This window comes from Abramis brama (assembly GCF_963993115.1).
Source record: "Abramis brama genome assembly, chromosome: 23".
Lineage (NCBI taxonomy): Eukaryota > Metazoa > Chordata > Actinopteri > Cypriniformes > Leuciscidae > Abramis > Abramis brama.
The window spans coordinates 22,358,291-22,373,584 of NC_139985.1; the positions used below are offsets into that span (position 1 = coordinate 22,358,291).

Sequence of the window (15,294 nt, forward strand, 5' to 3'; positions counted from 1 at the left end):
GGTCATCCTCTCCTTAATACAGTGCAGTCGCCCTGTCCCATGTGCAGAAAAACACCCCCAAAGCATGATGCTACCACCCCCATGCTTCACAGTAGGGATGGTGTTCTTGGGATGGTACTCATCATTCTTCTTCCTCCAAACACGTTTAGTGGAATTATGACCAAAAAGTTCTATTTTGGTCTCATCTGACCACATGACTTTCTCCCATGACTCCTCTGGATCATCCAAATGGTCATTGGCAAACTTAAGACGGGCCTTGACATGTGCTGGTTTAAGCAGGGGAACCTTCCGTGCCATGCATGATTTCAAACCATGACGTCTTAGTGTATTACCAACAGTAACCTTGGAAACGGTGGTCCCAGCTCTTTTCAGGTCATTGACCAGCTCCTCCCGTGTAGTTCTGGGCTGATTTCTCACCTTTCTTAGGATCATTGAGACCCCACGAGGTGAGATCTTGCATGGAGCCCCAGTCCGAGGGAGATTGACAGTCATGTTTAGCTTCTTCCATTTTCTAATGATTGCTCCAACAGTGGACCTTTTTCACCAAGCTGCTTGGCAATTTCCCCATAGCCCTTTCCAGCCTTGTGGAGGTGTACAATTTTGTCTCTAGTGTCTTTAGACAGCTCTTTGGTCTTGGCCATGTTAGTAGTTGGATTCTTACTGATTGTATGGGGTGGACAGGTGTCTTTATGCAGCTAACGACCTCAAACAAGTGCATCTAATTTAGGATAATAAATGGAGTGGAGGTGGACATTTTAAAGGCAGACTAACAGGTCTTTGAGGGTCAGAATTCTAGCTGATAGACAGGTGTTCAAATACTTATTTGCAGCTGTATCATACAAATAAATAGTTAAAAAATCATATATTGTGATTTCTGGATTTTTTTTTTTTAGATTATGTCTCTCACAGTGGACATGCACCTACGATGACAATTTCAGACCCCTCCATGATTTCCAAGTGGGAGAACTTGCAAAATAGCAGGGTGTTCAAATACTTATTTTCCTCACTGTATAATATATATATATATATATATATATATATATATATATATATATATATATATATATATATCCTATTAATAGGACTATATTAAGTGTAGAGACTACAATATATTAATTATGAGTTTGCAAATGATTTGCAAGTACTTTATTACTGTATACTACCATGATGGCTTTTTATTGATGTGATCTAATAATTATTTCTATTGCAAAGCATAAGACAATAACTAAAAATGAGTTTTGTATATCATTTATCCATCAGACACTAAGTGAGCCGTACCGAACCAAGCCGCACCGTAGGCTACCATGCAGTGGAAAAGCGCCAAAGCGTGCCGTACCGAACCGAGCCGTACCGTACCATGCAGTGGAAAAGCGCCATATAGTAGAATCTGTCGATTTATAATTATTTTTATTTATTTTAAAATCCATACCTTTCTGTGAATGTGCTGTTGTGTCTTCAGTAATGTAGTACTCGTCATATTCCTCATTGCAGTCATAATGGCTCTTGTCAGAACTCTTGATGAAGTCCTGAAAACTGGGACCATTTGCCAGTTTACTCTTTAGCTGCACTACTCTGCTTTGACTGGTAGTAGAAGATTCAGAGCAATAATATCGGTGATTTGTGTCTCTGTAAAGGCGTCGAGACAAACATTTCATAAGGGCAAATCTAAAGAGTCTGAAACTGCTGCTACTGCTTCTGTTCATGTCTCACTCACTTATGAACACACTTAACAGCTAAAAACGGCAAACGCATCACTGACCCATGACGCTAAAATAAACGATTTATTAGTGATGTGACGTTCGGCACCGAGGCTTCGAAGCTTGTATCAAAAAACGAAACATCTCACATTGAAGCAGTGTATCGGAGCTTGATTCGTTTTGCCATAAGCACGTGATCTGTGACGTCCGAAGCTTCGTTTCCACCCTATGGTTTCCACACACAGTCACGTGACTGCTTCGTATTCAGATTCAAAAATAGCGTGAACGGTCCGTGTACGTTTTGATAGTTTGTTTTTTCGTTTGAAACACAAAACAAAATAACGAGAAACCACCTGTTTTTCGTTTGTCGTTTCAAACCAAAAACAAAGAAACGGTAAAAAAAAGAGCCGTTCTCCCGTTTTTGGTTCTGAATCCAAAAACGAAAAATGACAAAACCAAAATCAAATAACGGTCAGATTTTGTTTTTTTGAAATTCCTTTTTCCATTTTTCCGTTTGAAGATCTACATTGAAATATAGACAGGTTGGCGTGACCCGGAAGTAATAGTAAATATGGCCTATCAAAATAAAAGCCAAGCTTTTAGAACGGTCATAATATGCAGCACTAACGTTATACCAGAGTAACGTTAGAAGAAGAAAAATCAATTAATAAATAGCCTTATATAAACCTGGACCGGAATAAATATGTTAGCAACAGTAGTGTATTAGATTACGAAGCCAAAACATTTTTTTGTGTGGATTGACTTGCATGGATGAATTGTTCACCACAAAACGATCAATTTAGGCAAACAAAGTAAATATGGTCAGTTTTGATTTCATGTGGACTTTAATTACAGGGAAATGTGCCAAAACATTTTATGTTTAATGTAATCCTGCAGCCATAAAACAATGGCATATTGGATTTTAATATTTGTATCAATATAAGTGTGATGTAGCTTCAGTGAAGATGTAACCAGCAGATAAAAAATATGGATGTTACTGTCATACAATATAGAACAAGAGGCTTATGACACCAGAGATATATAGGGGATACAAGGGAATGTTTAGACAGATATCATTGCTATGACTACAATTTTTATTAAAAGTTAATTATTGCAGTCAATGGGAGAACATAACTATTAACACACTGTAACACTAACAAGTGAAATGAGACAGATGAAAATTGCTTGAGACAACCGTTGAAATATTTGTTGAAAAATATTCTGAATCTTGCAGATGTGATGGAAAACCCAGTTGTGGCACCGTGCTGCCGCAGCCTCGTTGGATGCCGGGTCTGCGTTGAGCAGTGGGCAACTACCTCGCCGCACTGCCCAAAGTGCAGGGACGAGATGTTCCAAGATTTTTTTTTGTTGAAATTACAGGAATGGGGGAGATTGTGAATGTTTTGAAGGACACTATAAATTAGGGGATTGTTTTAGTTAGTTTTTATTTTAGGTTTAGGTTTTAAGTTAAGTTGAATGGTTAAGTTTGGTTATGTTCATCTGTTATGTTATTTTATGCAATTAATAAATTGTTCCATTTTTTTTTCTATTATTCTCACTTGCAGAACTTCTTTTGTTGTAATCATTTTGTTATTTTATGCAAATAATAAATTAATAAAATAAATTAAGTATAATAGCACACATGTAAATCAGACAATCAAACATGAGGAGAAAGAGCTCATTTTGGTGAGTAGGCTAATGCATTAAGCAGCAGTGCTAAGAAACGTGATTTGTGAAAGCACAGTTGTAATGAAAATAATGGAAAGTGTTTTAATTACAGAACATAAATCAATATCTCCATGACAGTAGCTCGCACACAGCAGACACAGTGCGACACCTACTGGTGTCTGTAATCGTTTTGAACTGCCCTTGATTTTAAACTTCGTTGGATTATTAACGTTACATGGAGGACTGAGAACCTTCACATATGTCGTTTTTGATTGTATTATAAACAAACTACTATCACTATTAGTTACCTAAGCCTGTTCAATACATTTCTATTAACACTGTATAACGTGAGCGAGGTAACAGCGTGTCCTTGGGCTTTTTGAAAATAGATATGATGCGTTAGGATAAAATTATATTTGAGGACCAACACAAGTTTTACGAGGGTGTCAATCGAATGGCAAAGACGAGATAGGGACTGATATTTTGATGGCGGAATCCCAATCTCCCTCATTATTAGTAACGTTATTAGGCCTACGCATGACGTCACGTGGGAATTCACGTTGACAAGTAGGCTATCAATCGCTGTCAGTTCGCTGTCCATTACGGTGGAAACCACATTAAATATAAATTTAATTATATAATATAGCGCTAACAGTAACAACTCTGCACACACAATAAGTTCTTAGGTTAACCTATATTACCAACTGTATTGAGCCAAACATGCGCTCATTAAACGTGACTGGTGATGTCTGGATAGGCACGATATTAAATAGCTTTATACTACAGGGCCGTTGAATGCTTGAATCTGATTGGTTGACAAACGTTCTAAGGTGTGCATTATTTTCAGGGAAACGCACGGCTAAAGTAGTTCCAGGCAGGTCTTGAGCGCATTACAGTTCCATATCACTTCGCGTAGTCAACTGTAATAACGGAAAATAGGATACAATTCATAACAAGAAAAAACATTTAGCCCCATGCGCTTGATCTGCAATTTTCAATGTCTAGCTTCACAATCAATGGAAACATGCAATTTAATTTTAATAGATAAAGTATATAGTCCTATATAATCAATAGAAAATTAAACTGAATATAGGCTAAATAAATGGATAGTCCTGCAGCACGGATTTGTATTGCAGATAATTTAACAAATAAATAATTATTGATAGGCCTACTTGTTAAAAGGGCTTTGTGTTTCATTTATTTGGCTAGTCTACTGTCATCTGTCAATAATAGAAAAAAAATGAACGAATTAATTAAAACGAATTGAATTAATAAATAAATAATAATAATGACGCACATGCTTTTCTGTCTCATTATTGCATCATCTCTCTCTAATAACTGCATTAATAACTGCATTAAGCCGGGGACACACTTAAGGCCGGTTATGAATGTAATTTGATAGGCTACTTGTTATGACTGATCATGTCCAAACGCGTGTTCAGCGCTGTGTTCAGAGTCGGTGTTTAAAATCTGCTGCAGTCGATGAAAACAGTCAGAGAATGTGTCAGCTAGTCGTGTGTCCCCAGCATTAGTCTGCTATCAGTGGCTCAAACCTCCGTTACTAACTCTAAAATGACGTTTTGGAATTAGCAACGGAGGCATGGGATTAGATGCGTAAGGAATTAGTCCTATATACAAGAGCGTTTTAATGACAAAAACTTTACAAACGTCTTGAAATACATAATCTGAACAATGTTTCGAGGTGTGGTAACTGTAGTATAAGCGGAATAATTGACTTCAGGCCGTTGAATTATTAGAAAAATAATGCACTGCGATGGAAACAATCAATGGAAACATGCATTATTTTTAATTCAACGGCCTGTCGTCAATTATTCCTTACGTAATAAACTACTGTTGCTAACATATTTATTCTGGTCCAGGTTTATATAAGCCTATTTATTAATTGATTTTTCTTCTTCTAACGTTACTCTGGTATAACGTTATAGACTAGTGCTGCATATTATGACCGTTCTAAAAGCTTGGCTTTTATTTTGATAGGCCATATTTACTATGACTTCCGGGTCACGTGGCCAACCTGTCTGTATTTCAATGTAGATCTTCAAACGAAAAAATGGAAAAAGGATTTAAAAAAAACCCAAATCGGACCGTTATTTGATTTTGGTTTTGTCATTTTTCGTTTTTGGATTTAGAACCAAAAACGGGAGAACGGCTCTTTTTTTTACCGTTTCTTTGTTTTTGGTTTGAAACGACAAACGAAAAACAGGTGGTTTCTCGTTATTTTGTTTTGTGTTTCAAACGAAAAAACAAACTATCGTACACGGACCCATTGAGCAGGTTTCGAGTGTCATGCTCTTCGGTAGTAGTAAATACAAAAAGAAATAGACTTAGCCCTCACACTGTTGAACAAGTCCTGTTCCTTAATAAAAATCTTTAATTTCTTAAATTACCCACAAAATAAAATGTCACCTCCCCAGTTTACAAGCACTTCACCATTCCACATTCATTTTATTTTATTTTGACTATATATGCCTACATGAGCCTTGCCTATTAACTCATACGATTAGGACTGAGGCTAAAGTTTATGTGAATAAGGCTACATTTATTGATCAAAGCAGATTCATAAGAATTGTTTCTGTACAAGTTAATTTGTCCCATAATACATTTTTTTTCTACATAAATTCATTCATAGAGTTGTTTGTTTGCATAAGAACTACATCAACACTTACACATGAATTATGAGGATTCATTTTATTGCTTTGTGGTTTACAGAGCACAAAGTGATTTATTACATGAAAAAAAAATGGATTGGTCTTCTGGGACAGAAAGGCAGCTTTTCCACCTTTTGACCACAAGATATCGTTAGTGTGCAACGTGTTGAAAAGCTTCGAGTAAAGAACCATTTTATGATACAGTCGAGGGGGAAAGCCCCGGAGCTTCACAAAGCTTAATTTCACCATCACTATACAATACATTGCAAAGTGTTCTTTATATAACAAACAGGAAGTAATTGTAGAAGAAATGTATTGTGATCAGTATTCAGGCTCCCTCTGCTGGTTGGAGGAAACAGATGTTACAATTCCATTATTTTAGAGAATGCTTTAAAAATACTGTGCTTGCTTGGAAAAAATCATATCCACAAGTTACAGTATTTCTTATCTGTTTGGGGGGGGGGGGGGGGGTAATCATGACACTGATTAACGGAACACAGGTGATACAGATGACAATGATGACTAAACAGGTGATACAACTGAACTGATAATGACAGTAACCCTGGAAACGAAGGAGTGGCGGGAAAAGAACAAAGGAAAACAGGAACAAATCAAAACAAATCAAACTGAAAGTCCAAACATACACTGACACGTGACATTACCTCCACCTCCCAGAAGGCGCGAAGGCAGGACAGACGAGGGCAGAGCAGATGGTGCAGGCAGCCAGGGCGGAGCAGGCTGTGCAGGAGGCCAGGGCGGAGCAGGCGGAGGGAGGAGCCATGGTGGAGGCAGGGCAGGCGACTCCAGGGGGCCGACTGACGGAGGCGAAGCAGGTGGAAGAGGATACCCGGATGGAGCCAGAGAGCCGACTAGCCAAGGCGATGCTGAGGATCCCGAGGGACATGGTGTAAGCTCACGTTCAATCGGCCCAATGGAGGTATCCGGTCAGTGGGGAAGGCCTCTGCGTGTTACTGTCTTTCCACGTGGCAAAGTAATTTTGATTAAATGCAATACATTTTCTCATATGTATTCTCTTGTTATTTCATCTGACTCCATAAATTAAAAGGTTTTAATGATATCTGTGCATCATTAAATGTGAGCAAATGTTCAACTATTCCTTTTAACTCTTTAATGAAAACAATGTTAGAGTCCGTTAGAATAAAATCAAATGTTTACAATTTATTATGTCAGGTAAATGTATCATGCCAATTTCATAATCAGTTCAAAGATAATCAATACAATAACATCGAATGCTCTAGAATAAAGAGAAAAGATGCGAGCCTAACATTAGGAAATACATGATGCTGAGAGTTTCGGGACTCTCAGCATTCATCGGCTGATCTGAGGTACAGAATCGCGCCGATCTTCTAGTTGCATTTCATTATATAGACAGAAACTTCTTTCACATGGAAACATCTGCTAACAATGGGAATTTACATTCAGAGTTGACACCTTTTCGGGGTAGTAGATCATTTGTCTAGAGACCACCTTCCTTTGTGTGCCAGTTATCTCTAAACTCTTAAAAACATTACCTTTTGTTTTACTTATTTGGGAATGAGACACTTGTACCAGTCGCACTGAGACATTTCAAATGATACTAAACATGTATAATACTCAATGATAATTATTCACATTAAAACATATAGATTCTTGTGTGAGTTTTGGTGATCTCAGCATGAGGGAGAAGGAGTGGGGGATGAGGAGAAGAAATGTAGATTAGGATGATTCGGAGGTGAGACTTTCGTCTCAATGGTACACAAGGGTGAGTTCAAATGTTAATTTCCTTTGTTCTCTCAGAGAGTAGCTCTCTCTTCCAGTTCTTCCAGTTTTTCCAGTCTTACAATGGCGATGCCGGCGGCTCTGGCGTCTGAGGCGCAGGCGGGGATCCAGAAGGCCGCGGTGGAGCTGGAGCGACAGAGGACCAAGGTGGAGTTCAGGAACAGGCTTAGGCTCAGGAACCATCTCAGGCTCAGATTCTGGAATGGGGACAGACACAGGCTCGGGGAACAGGAACAGTTCTTGGGGCAGGAACAGGTCTAGGGACATGAACAGTTCTTGGGGCAGGAACAGGTCTAGGGACAGGAACAGGCTCTGAAGTGGTGGCGGCCATCCTGGCTGAAGGCTCAGGCGGTGTGGCGTCGGCGGCCATCTTTGCCGAGGGCTCAGGCGGTGAGGTGGCGGCCAACTTTGCCGAGGGCTCGACAGGCATGACGTGAAAAAGCTCTAGAAGGGCAGTCTCGGCGGGACGAGACTCTGGAAGGGCGGTCTCGGCGGCTGCTGGTGATGGTGGTTGTTTTCTGGATCGGGACGCGACGCTCACCAAACACCTGCCGATGGCTTCTCTCCAGTTCAGTCCATCGGTGTTTGGGAGGTCGGTGACCTATCCAAAGCTCTTTCTAAGCACAGGATATTAAGTGTTGAATCTCTCATATGTTACCTTTAATGTATAATTTTATATAGCTGCCTTGAGAATTCACAAATCACAGGCAAAATATCATGTTTTAAAGACTGTTTGACAAGTATCTCACAGACACTCTGCCTGTTCCCTGAATTACTTTTGAGAAATAGAAAAAAATATATTACACTAGAAAAATGGGGAAATTTTTTTTTTTTTAACTTTAGATTGCTTTCATACCAAGCAATAATTGTACACATTGTGTCCAGATGTGTCCAGACGCCTGGACAGACACAAGACACTAGAAAGACACTGTTGGTTTTAATTATTAATTAATTCTGGTCTGCTGGAACCTAAACAAATGATTACAGGTTAACTCTTTGTAACTCTTCAGAAACTATATCAGCTCCAGCAAGAGAAATCTTTATAATTAAACTGTTCTAGCACCACAGAATGATGAGACCCAACTTACAAAAAAAAAAAAAAAAAGATTACCAGCCAGCCACAAAAGACCTTTCATTGTGAAGGTAATGACAAATGTAGCTGCAGAGATTGAACCACTGAAGAAAATTAAGTATACATTTAAAAATTCACAATTTGTATCTGTTCTTTCCTTCAGTATAATCTACAGAAAACGCTTCAAATTGTAGTGGACTATTCCTTAAGCATATAACGCATATCATTGTTGCACATGCGCATGTTCCATAGCATACATTGTAAAAATAAAAAAGAGCATGCATCAGAGAGAGAGAGAGAGAGAGAGAGAGAGAGAGAGGGGGGGGGGGGGGCAGGGGGGGCAGAGGGAGGTGAGGTGATTCCTAACTGCTCTCTTTAAACCCTCTTTTTCACCTGATAAAATAAGCTGAGAATGAAACCAAACCCTGAGTGAGAATAACCAACATTTCAACTCTGTCACATTTATTAAAGACCTTCACGGAGCACATCACGACCATGCAAGGTAATTTTTTTTTTTTTTTTTTTTTTTTTTTTAAATCTCCTTCTGTTGAAAGGCTATTCAACTTAGTAATTAAGAATTATTGTAAGAATTTATTTATTAAGAATTTTGAAAGTAAAAATAAAGGTACTTGCATGGTTGTTTGCAGCATAGATACAACATCAAGAACCTTTTTTGGCTCCATATAGTTCTTTGGAAACTAAAAGTTTCTTGATGTTAGATTACAGGTTTTCAAGATCTATCTGTTCATCAGTTTTTTGAGTTCTTTAGGTTTTAGTTCTCTATATGATATGAGGCAGTAAAACTTTTTGGTTCTACATAAATAAGAACGTTTTAATAATAATAAAAACTGTTGAAAATTAACAAAATAATTAATAATTTTAATGTAACAAAACAGAGTAACATAGGAAATCAGTTGCAGAGTCCAATGCAGTAAAATTAAATGTATTAATGAAATGTATTTTAGTGGATGTGAATTGTAATTTGAACTGTGTTTCTAGTGAGAATGATGCAGAAAACTGCTCTGCTAGCACTCTGCTGCCTGTTACTGTCAGTTACATCTTCCCCAGTCTATCCAGCACTGAGGTAAGACACACACCAACTGTTCCATCATGCGTGTATTTAATTAAAAAATATTTGGTGTCTTAATTGTTGTAATTAACTGTTTGTTACATATTCTTACTCTTACACTAGCTCTGTTCAATAGTGTGACTTCATATTTCATTCATTTATTAATTCATTCGGTAATGTGCAAGTTGGTTTAGTTAGTTGCATTCTAGTTGGTTTAGAATGCATTGCTATGGATTACATGGCTCAAATAGTTTAACTATTTTTTAAATAAATACATAAATTAATATTATAAAGGTTGTAATTTATAAAATATTAGTTTTAAAGAAAAATTATATTTGTAAATGTTTTTTGTAAAAGAAAATGTTTTAACATAAGTGAACATGATAAAAATATAAAACTGCTACACATTTAACAAATCTTTTACCTTTTATAACGTTTTAGAAAAAAAAAAGCATGTCTGACATGGTTTTAATGACACTGTAGAGACAAGACTTTATGATTACAATTACAGTGTAATTTTATATCTGAAACATGAGATTTTTTTCCAGCAAACATATAACAAATAACAGTTACATAATTTATAATTACAAATCCTTTTAAATGTGAGGCTACTTAAATCGTCAACAATATTATATAATAGCAAACCATTCTCATAGCGTTCAGATTTTCTCAGAACATGGCATTTGCAGCCCTTGTTGGGAGACAACTAATTAACAGTGTGTGACTCATTTTTACACTAGACACACACCTCTATACAAACCCATGGACAGGGAATAGGGTGTGTGTGAATTATACTAACAAAGAATGAGAACAGTGAGTGAACTGGAAAGCCTGTGCGCTACTTTTGAGCGTATGTTCAGAATCTGTCACAGGTCACATTAATTGACGAAGCCTGAACTCTGCTTTTGTTGTGTTAAGGGTCAGGGCTTCTCATTATAACCAATAGACACTGGACGTTTTTGCATCTTATTTAATTATTTGGGGGCTAGATAATAAGAAACTAGATAAAAACTAGATAAAAAAGTTTGTCAAGACAAACTTTGAAGTTGGCTTTAAAAATCCAGACCAGAACGTTTGAAAAAGTTTGAACAACAAGATAAACTAAGGTGTTGCTATACAGTTGCTAAGGTAATTCTGTGTGGTTGCTAGGGTGTTGCTGTGCGGTTGCTAAGGTACTTGTGTGGTTGCTAGGGTGTTGCTATGCGGTTGTTAAGGTACTCAGGGTGGGTGCTATGGTATTCTGAGTGGTTGCTAGGGTGTTGCTATGCAGTTGCTAAGGTGCTCAGGGTGGTTGCTATGTGGTTGCTAGGGTATTCTGGGTGGTTGCTAGGGTGTTGCTATGCAGTTGCTAAGGTAGTCAGGGTGGTTACTATGCGGTTGCTAGGGTACTCAGGGTGGTTGCTAGGGTGTTGCAGATAGATAGATAGATAGATAGATAGATAGATAGATAGATAGATAGATAGATAGATAGATAGGAAAACTGTCGGATCAGTTAGCAAATATATAGCAACTCGAGACACAACACTCTGAAGGTCTGTGTTTGGTGGTTCTAGCTTTAAAGCTCTAGGAGTTAGAGTCATATTTTTTTGTCTCAGAATAATAATAATATTAAGTTTAAATAGTATTTCAGTTTATTGCTGTGTCAAGAATTGTTACTGAATCTCATCATGAGTTTTGTGATTTGTCAACTTAAATACATGTGGTGGATTATTTCTCTCCACTTTAAAAAGTATACTGCCTATTTCATATTAAAAAAAAAAAAAGTTATTCTTGTGTCTTTGTCAACAAACCGCAGATTCCCATGGTGACGGTTTAACCCATTTAGTGTAATATCATGCCTCATTGTATATTAGCGTGTATTAAAAGCTCTGTGTCTTTTTTGTCCTGGGAAATAACAGTGAACAAATGTTCAATAGCTTTTTTTGTAGCCAAGACTTTACAGAAATTGACTGTCAAAAATAACCTTTAAAAATAACCAAAATTATTCTATTACTGAAAATCTGACAAAAACAACTCCTGTCTGAAAAAGTCTCCAAAGCATCCTGCATTTTGATTGTATGTAGAAGAGCACTTGTTCTACCTAATCTTATAGAGTATATTCAAGTCTTATGAATGTAACAGTGATAAACACAGTGCTTCATGTGTTTGTTAGGTTTGGTCAGCGAGCGGCTGCGATCCTGATGACCTCCTCTATTGAGGATCCAATGCAGCTGACAGCAGACACTTCACTGTTGCACACACCAGATGCTGAGCTTAGGTTGCTCATTCATTCATTCATTCATTCATTCATTCATTCATTCATTCATTCATTCATTCACCCATGGCTCAACAATAAAAAAGGTTTTATTTTCTAATAGTATTTTTTTTTTTTTTGCTTGCCATTGGTTTAACACTTTCACTAGCCATACTAAAAAATGAATGAATTAATTAATAAATTAATTTTAAAAAATCATGTATCTTTTTAGTAGCATGCAGCATTGGCCCAACAGTAAGTACATTTTTTGTTAACCTGAAACTCTCTCACACTGCTCTGGGCTATTGGGCAATCCCAAGTGCTGAACCATAACGCCATCCAGAAATTGTCTAATCTGACTTGAAATATAGTCATCTTACTGTATGATGTTTAAACACTATTTTTAGGTTTGGAAGACATGCTGACGCAATCTTTACCAACAGCTACCGAAAAGTTCTTGGTCAAATATCTGCCAGAAAATTCCTTCAAACTGTTATGGGCAAAAGACTTGGGTATGTTTCTTTTTTAGACATTTATTTGAACAAATACTTTTAAAACAGGGTAATTTTTTTATTTTTATTATTTAAATAATTTAGTTTTAGGTACCTCTGCTGTGCTTTTAAGATTTGTGAACACCCAATATATTGGCATCATTGATGTTTAAATATCATGTATTAAAATCTTGGGTTCCAAGGATTTAAGAATGTATCATTATAATTACTTAAACTTTTATTTTCAAAGATAAAAGAAAAAAAATATTTGTACTGATGTGATTTAACCCATGACTTACCAAATTAATAATGCTGTGTCCCTTGAGATTTCAATCATTTTTACCTTTGTCAACAGACCAGAAACTCAAAACTATGTAAAACGCCAATCCGGCATATATGGAGACACCTACAAGCAAGATGTGGATATGGATGTCATTGAAAGGGAACAAAGTTACAGAGAACCACAAAGACTTAAGTTCTCAGTAGCTACACAGTGATGAAAACATTAAAAACAACAACAACAACTGTGAACTGTCTTTTTGCCACATTTCACAATGGATTATTAAAACTCAGTTCACCCCACGGAAATAAGGAGTCCCTAACTAAAATACACAAATGTTTAAATCACTGTATTTTACATCCACACCATAGTAAAAGTAAATATGGTTGTATAGTGGTATAATTGATTGTTTCCTAAGCCTCTCCTAAAACACTGATGAAAAATCCTACATTAGGATCTCTTGCCAAATAAACAGTATGGTGAGATTCTAAAGTGTGCATACGATGCCATCCTATGAGGATGAGAGGATTTGTGAATGGCAGTGAAGTGATGCAACTGACTCTGGTAGGTCACATGAGCGGTCATGAATTTACTTACTCAAAATAAGTATCTCCTCAGAGAGTATGCAATTTTGAACGCAGCCTATATTGAAAATACAAGTAGAAACTCAATGCAACAAAAGTGAATACAGCTGTGATCATTGACGCAAGTTGGAAAACCTGTAATCATTGAAATGGAATTGTGTGCTGTGATTTCCAATTTATTTTTCATTTTATTTTTACATTAATTCGAGGGCGTTTACAAGGCGGAGATCTGAAACCATTCATCTGTGCACAATTTCAAGATCATTTGCGATTTATAAATTTCACTTCTGGAAGAGAGATGTAAGCACGTTTGTTTGTGAGTAAAACTTTCATCCTCTGAATCACATGTAGGCTACGCATATTTGAGAAATGATCATAAGATCAAATGGTTTCTAAGCAACATTTTATATATGATGCCCCAGAACTTTCTAAATTTGGACTGTGCATGTCTGCATCATGGTTTTAAATGGGAAATAACTGCCAGATGAATTAAAAAATGAGAACATTGTCCAGTTTACTCAATATTATTTATCTACACAACAAAATTGTTTCTCTCCAAACTTGATTTCTTTACTTTCAATTAATGTGGTCCTTAAATGTGCAAGCTACAACTAGATTAAATTATGTTGGGTGAAAACCACATCATTTAATTTAATAAACCATTCGGGTTCTCTTTTTGCTGATATTACTATAGTTCCCAGGATGCTTTATATGGGACTTAATGAGGAGAGAATGTTGAAATTGAATATTATTTGATGTGATATTGAGCAAGATGAGAAAAGAGGAAGACTTTAGGGAGAAATATTGTTACATGTTTATGTTGTGGTTTAAAACCATTTCAACTACGTTTTACTTACCATTTTAGTGAAGAGTGGAGCTTTTGTTTAGACTGTACTCAGTATTTAGCATGAAGAAGACAAGTTCTGTTGTTTGCTAGCTAGTACAATCTTATAATTCAGTGATGTGACGAAAATAGAAAAATGTAATGAATTAAAGCTGTCAGGGAACTATCTAAATTAATTTTGAGACTACATAATTGGCTCAATTCAAAATAATTTAATTCCAAACCACTCTTATAAAAGGTTATGTCAGTGTCATATACAGTGAGGAAAATAAGTATTTGAACACCCTGCTATTTCGCAAGTTCTCCCACTTGGAAATCATGGAGGGGTCTGAAATTGTCATCGTAGGTGCATGTCCACATAATGTAAAAAAAAAAAATCCAGAAATCACAATATATGATTTTTTAACTATTTATTTGTATGATACAGCTGCAAATAAGTATTTGAACACCTGTATATCAGCTAGAATTCTGACCCTCAAAGACCTGTTAGTCTGCCTTTAAAATGTCCACCTCCACTCCATTTATTATCCTAAATTAGATGCACCTGTTTGAGGTCGGTAGCTGCATAAAGACACCTGTCCACCCCATACAATCAGTAAGAATCCAACTACTAACATGGCCAAGACCAAAGAGCTGTCCAAAGACACTAGAGACAAAATTGTACACCTCCACAAGGCTGGAAAGGGCTACGGGGAAATTGCCAAGCAGCTTGGTGAAAAAAGGTCCACTGTTGGAGCAATCATTAGAAAATGGAAGAAGCTAAACATGACTGTCAATCTCCCTCGGACTGGGGCTCCATGCAAGATCTCACCTCGTGGGGTCTCAATGATCCTAAGAAAGGTGAGAAATCAGCCCAGAACTACACGGGAGGAGCTGGTCAATGACCTGAAAAGAGCTGGGACCACCGT

General features: G+C 36.9%; 2 protein-coding genes across 3 annotated transcripts in view; one reads left to right on the forward strand and one right to left on the reverse strand.

Moving 5' to 3' along the window:
- cdk5rap1 (CDK5 regulatory subunit associated protein 1) overlaps window positions 1–1,925 on the reverse strand; it is a 74,953-nt gene extending 73,028 nt beyond the window's left edge. Inside the window, exon 1 of one of the 2 annotated variants that reach the window (XM_084100689.1) lies at window positions 1,430–1,925. In XM_084100689.1, the coding sequence (XP_083956815.1) occupies window positions 1,430–1,703 (274 nt within the window). In that variant the 5' untranslated portion in view covers window positions 1,704–1,925. The remainder of the gene's footprint in view (window positions 1–1,429) is intronic. The other variant, XM_084100690.1, reaches the window with a different exon arrangement.
- A 7,320-nt stretch (window positions 1,926–9,245) lies between these two features.
- Window positions 9,246–13,593, forward strand: ghrh (growth hormone releasing hormone). The gene is made up of 5 exons (XM_084101271.1): window positions 9,246–9,387; window positions 9,885–9,969; window positions 12,107–12,211; window positions 12,595–12,699; window positions 13,034–13,593. Exons 1-5 carry the CDS (start codon window positions 9,381–9,383, stop codon window positions 13,173–13,175), a joined length of 444 nt encoding a protein of 147 aa, XP_083957397.1. The 5' UTR covers window positions 9,246–9,380; the 3' UTR covers window positions 13,176–13,593.
- The last annotated feature ends 1,701 nt before the right edge of the window (window positions 13,594–15,294 follow it).

Excerpts from the sequence above, each read along its gene's own strand:
- ghrh (XM_084101271.1), top strand. Across the intron at positions 12,212-12,594 it reads ACACCAGATGCTGAGCTTAG|GTTTGGAAGACATGCTGACG; the intron begins GTTGCTCATTCA and ends CACTATTTTTAG. Across the intron at positions 12,700-13,033 it reads GTTATGGGCAAAAGACTTGG|ACCAGAAACTCAAAACTATG; the intron begins GTATGTTTCTTT and ends CTTTGTCAACAG.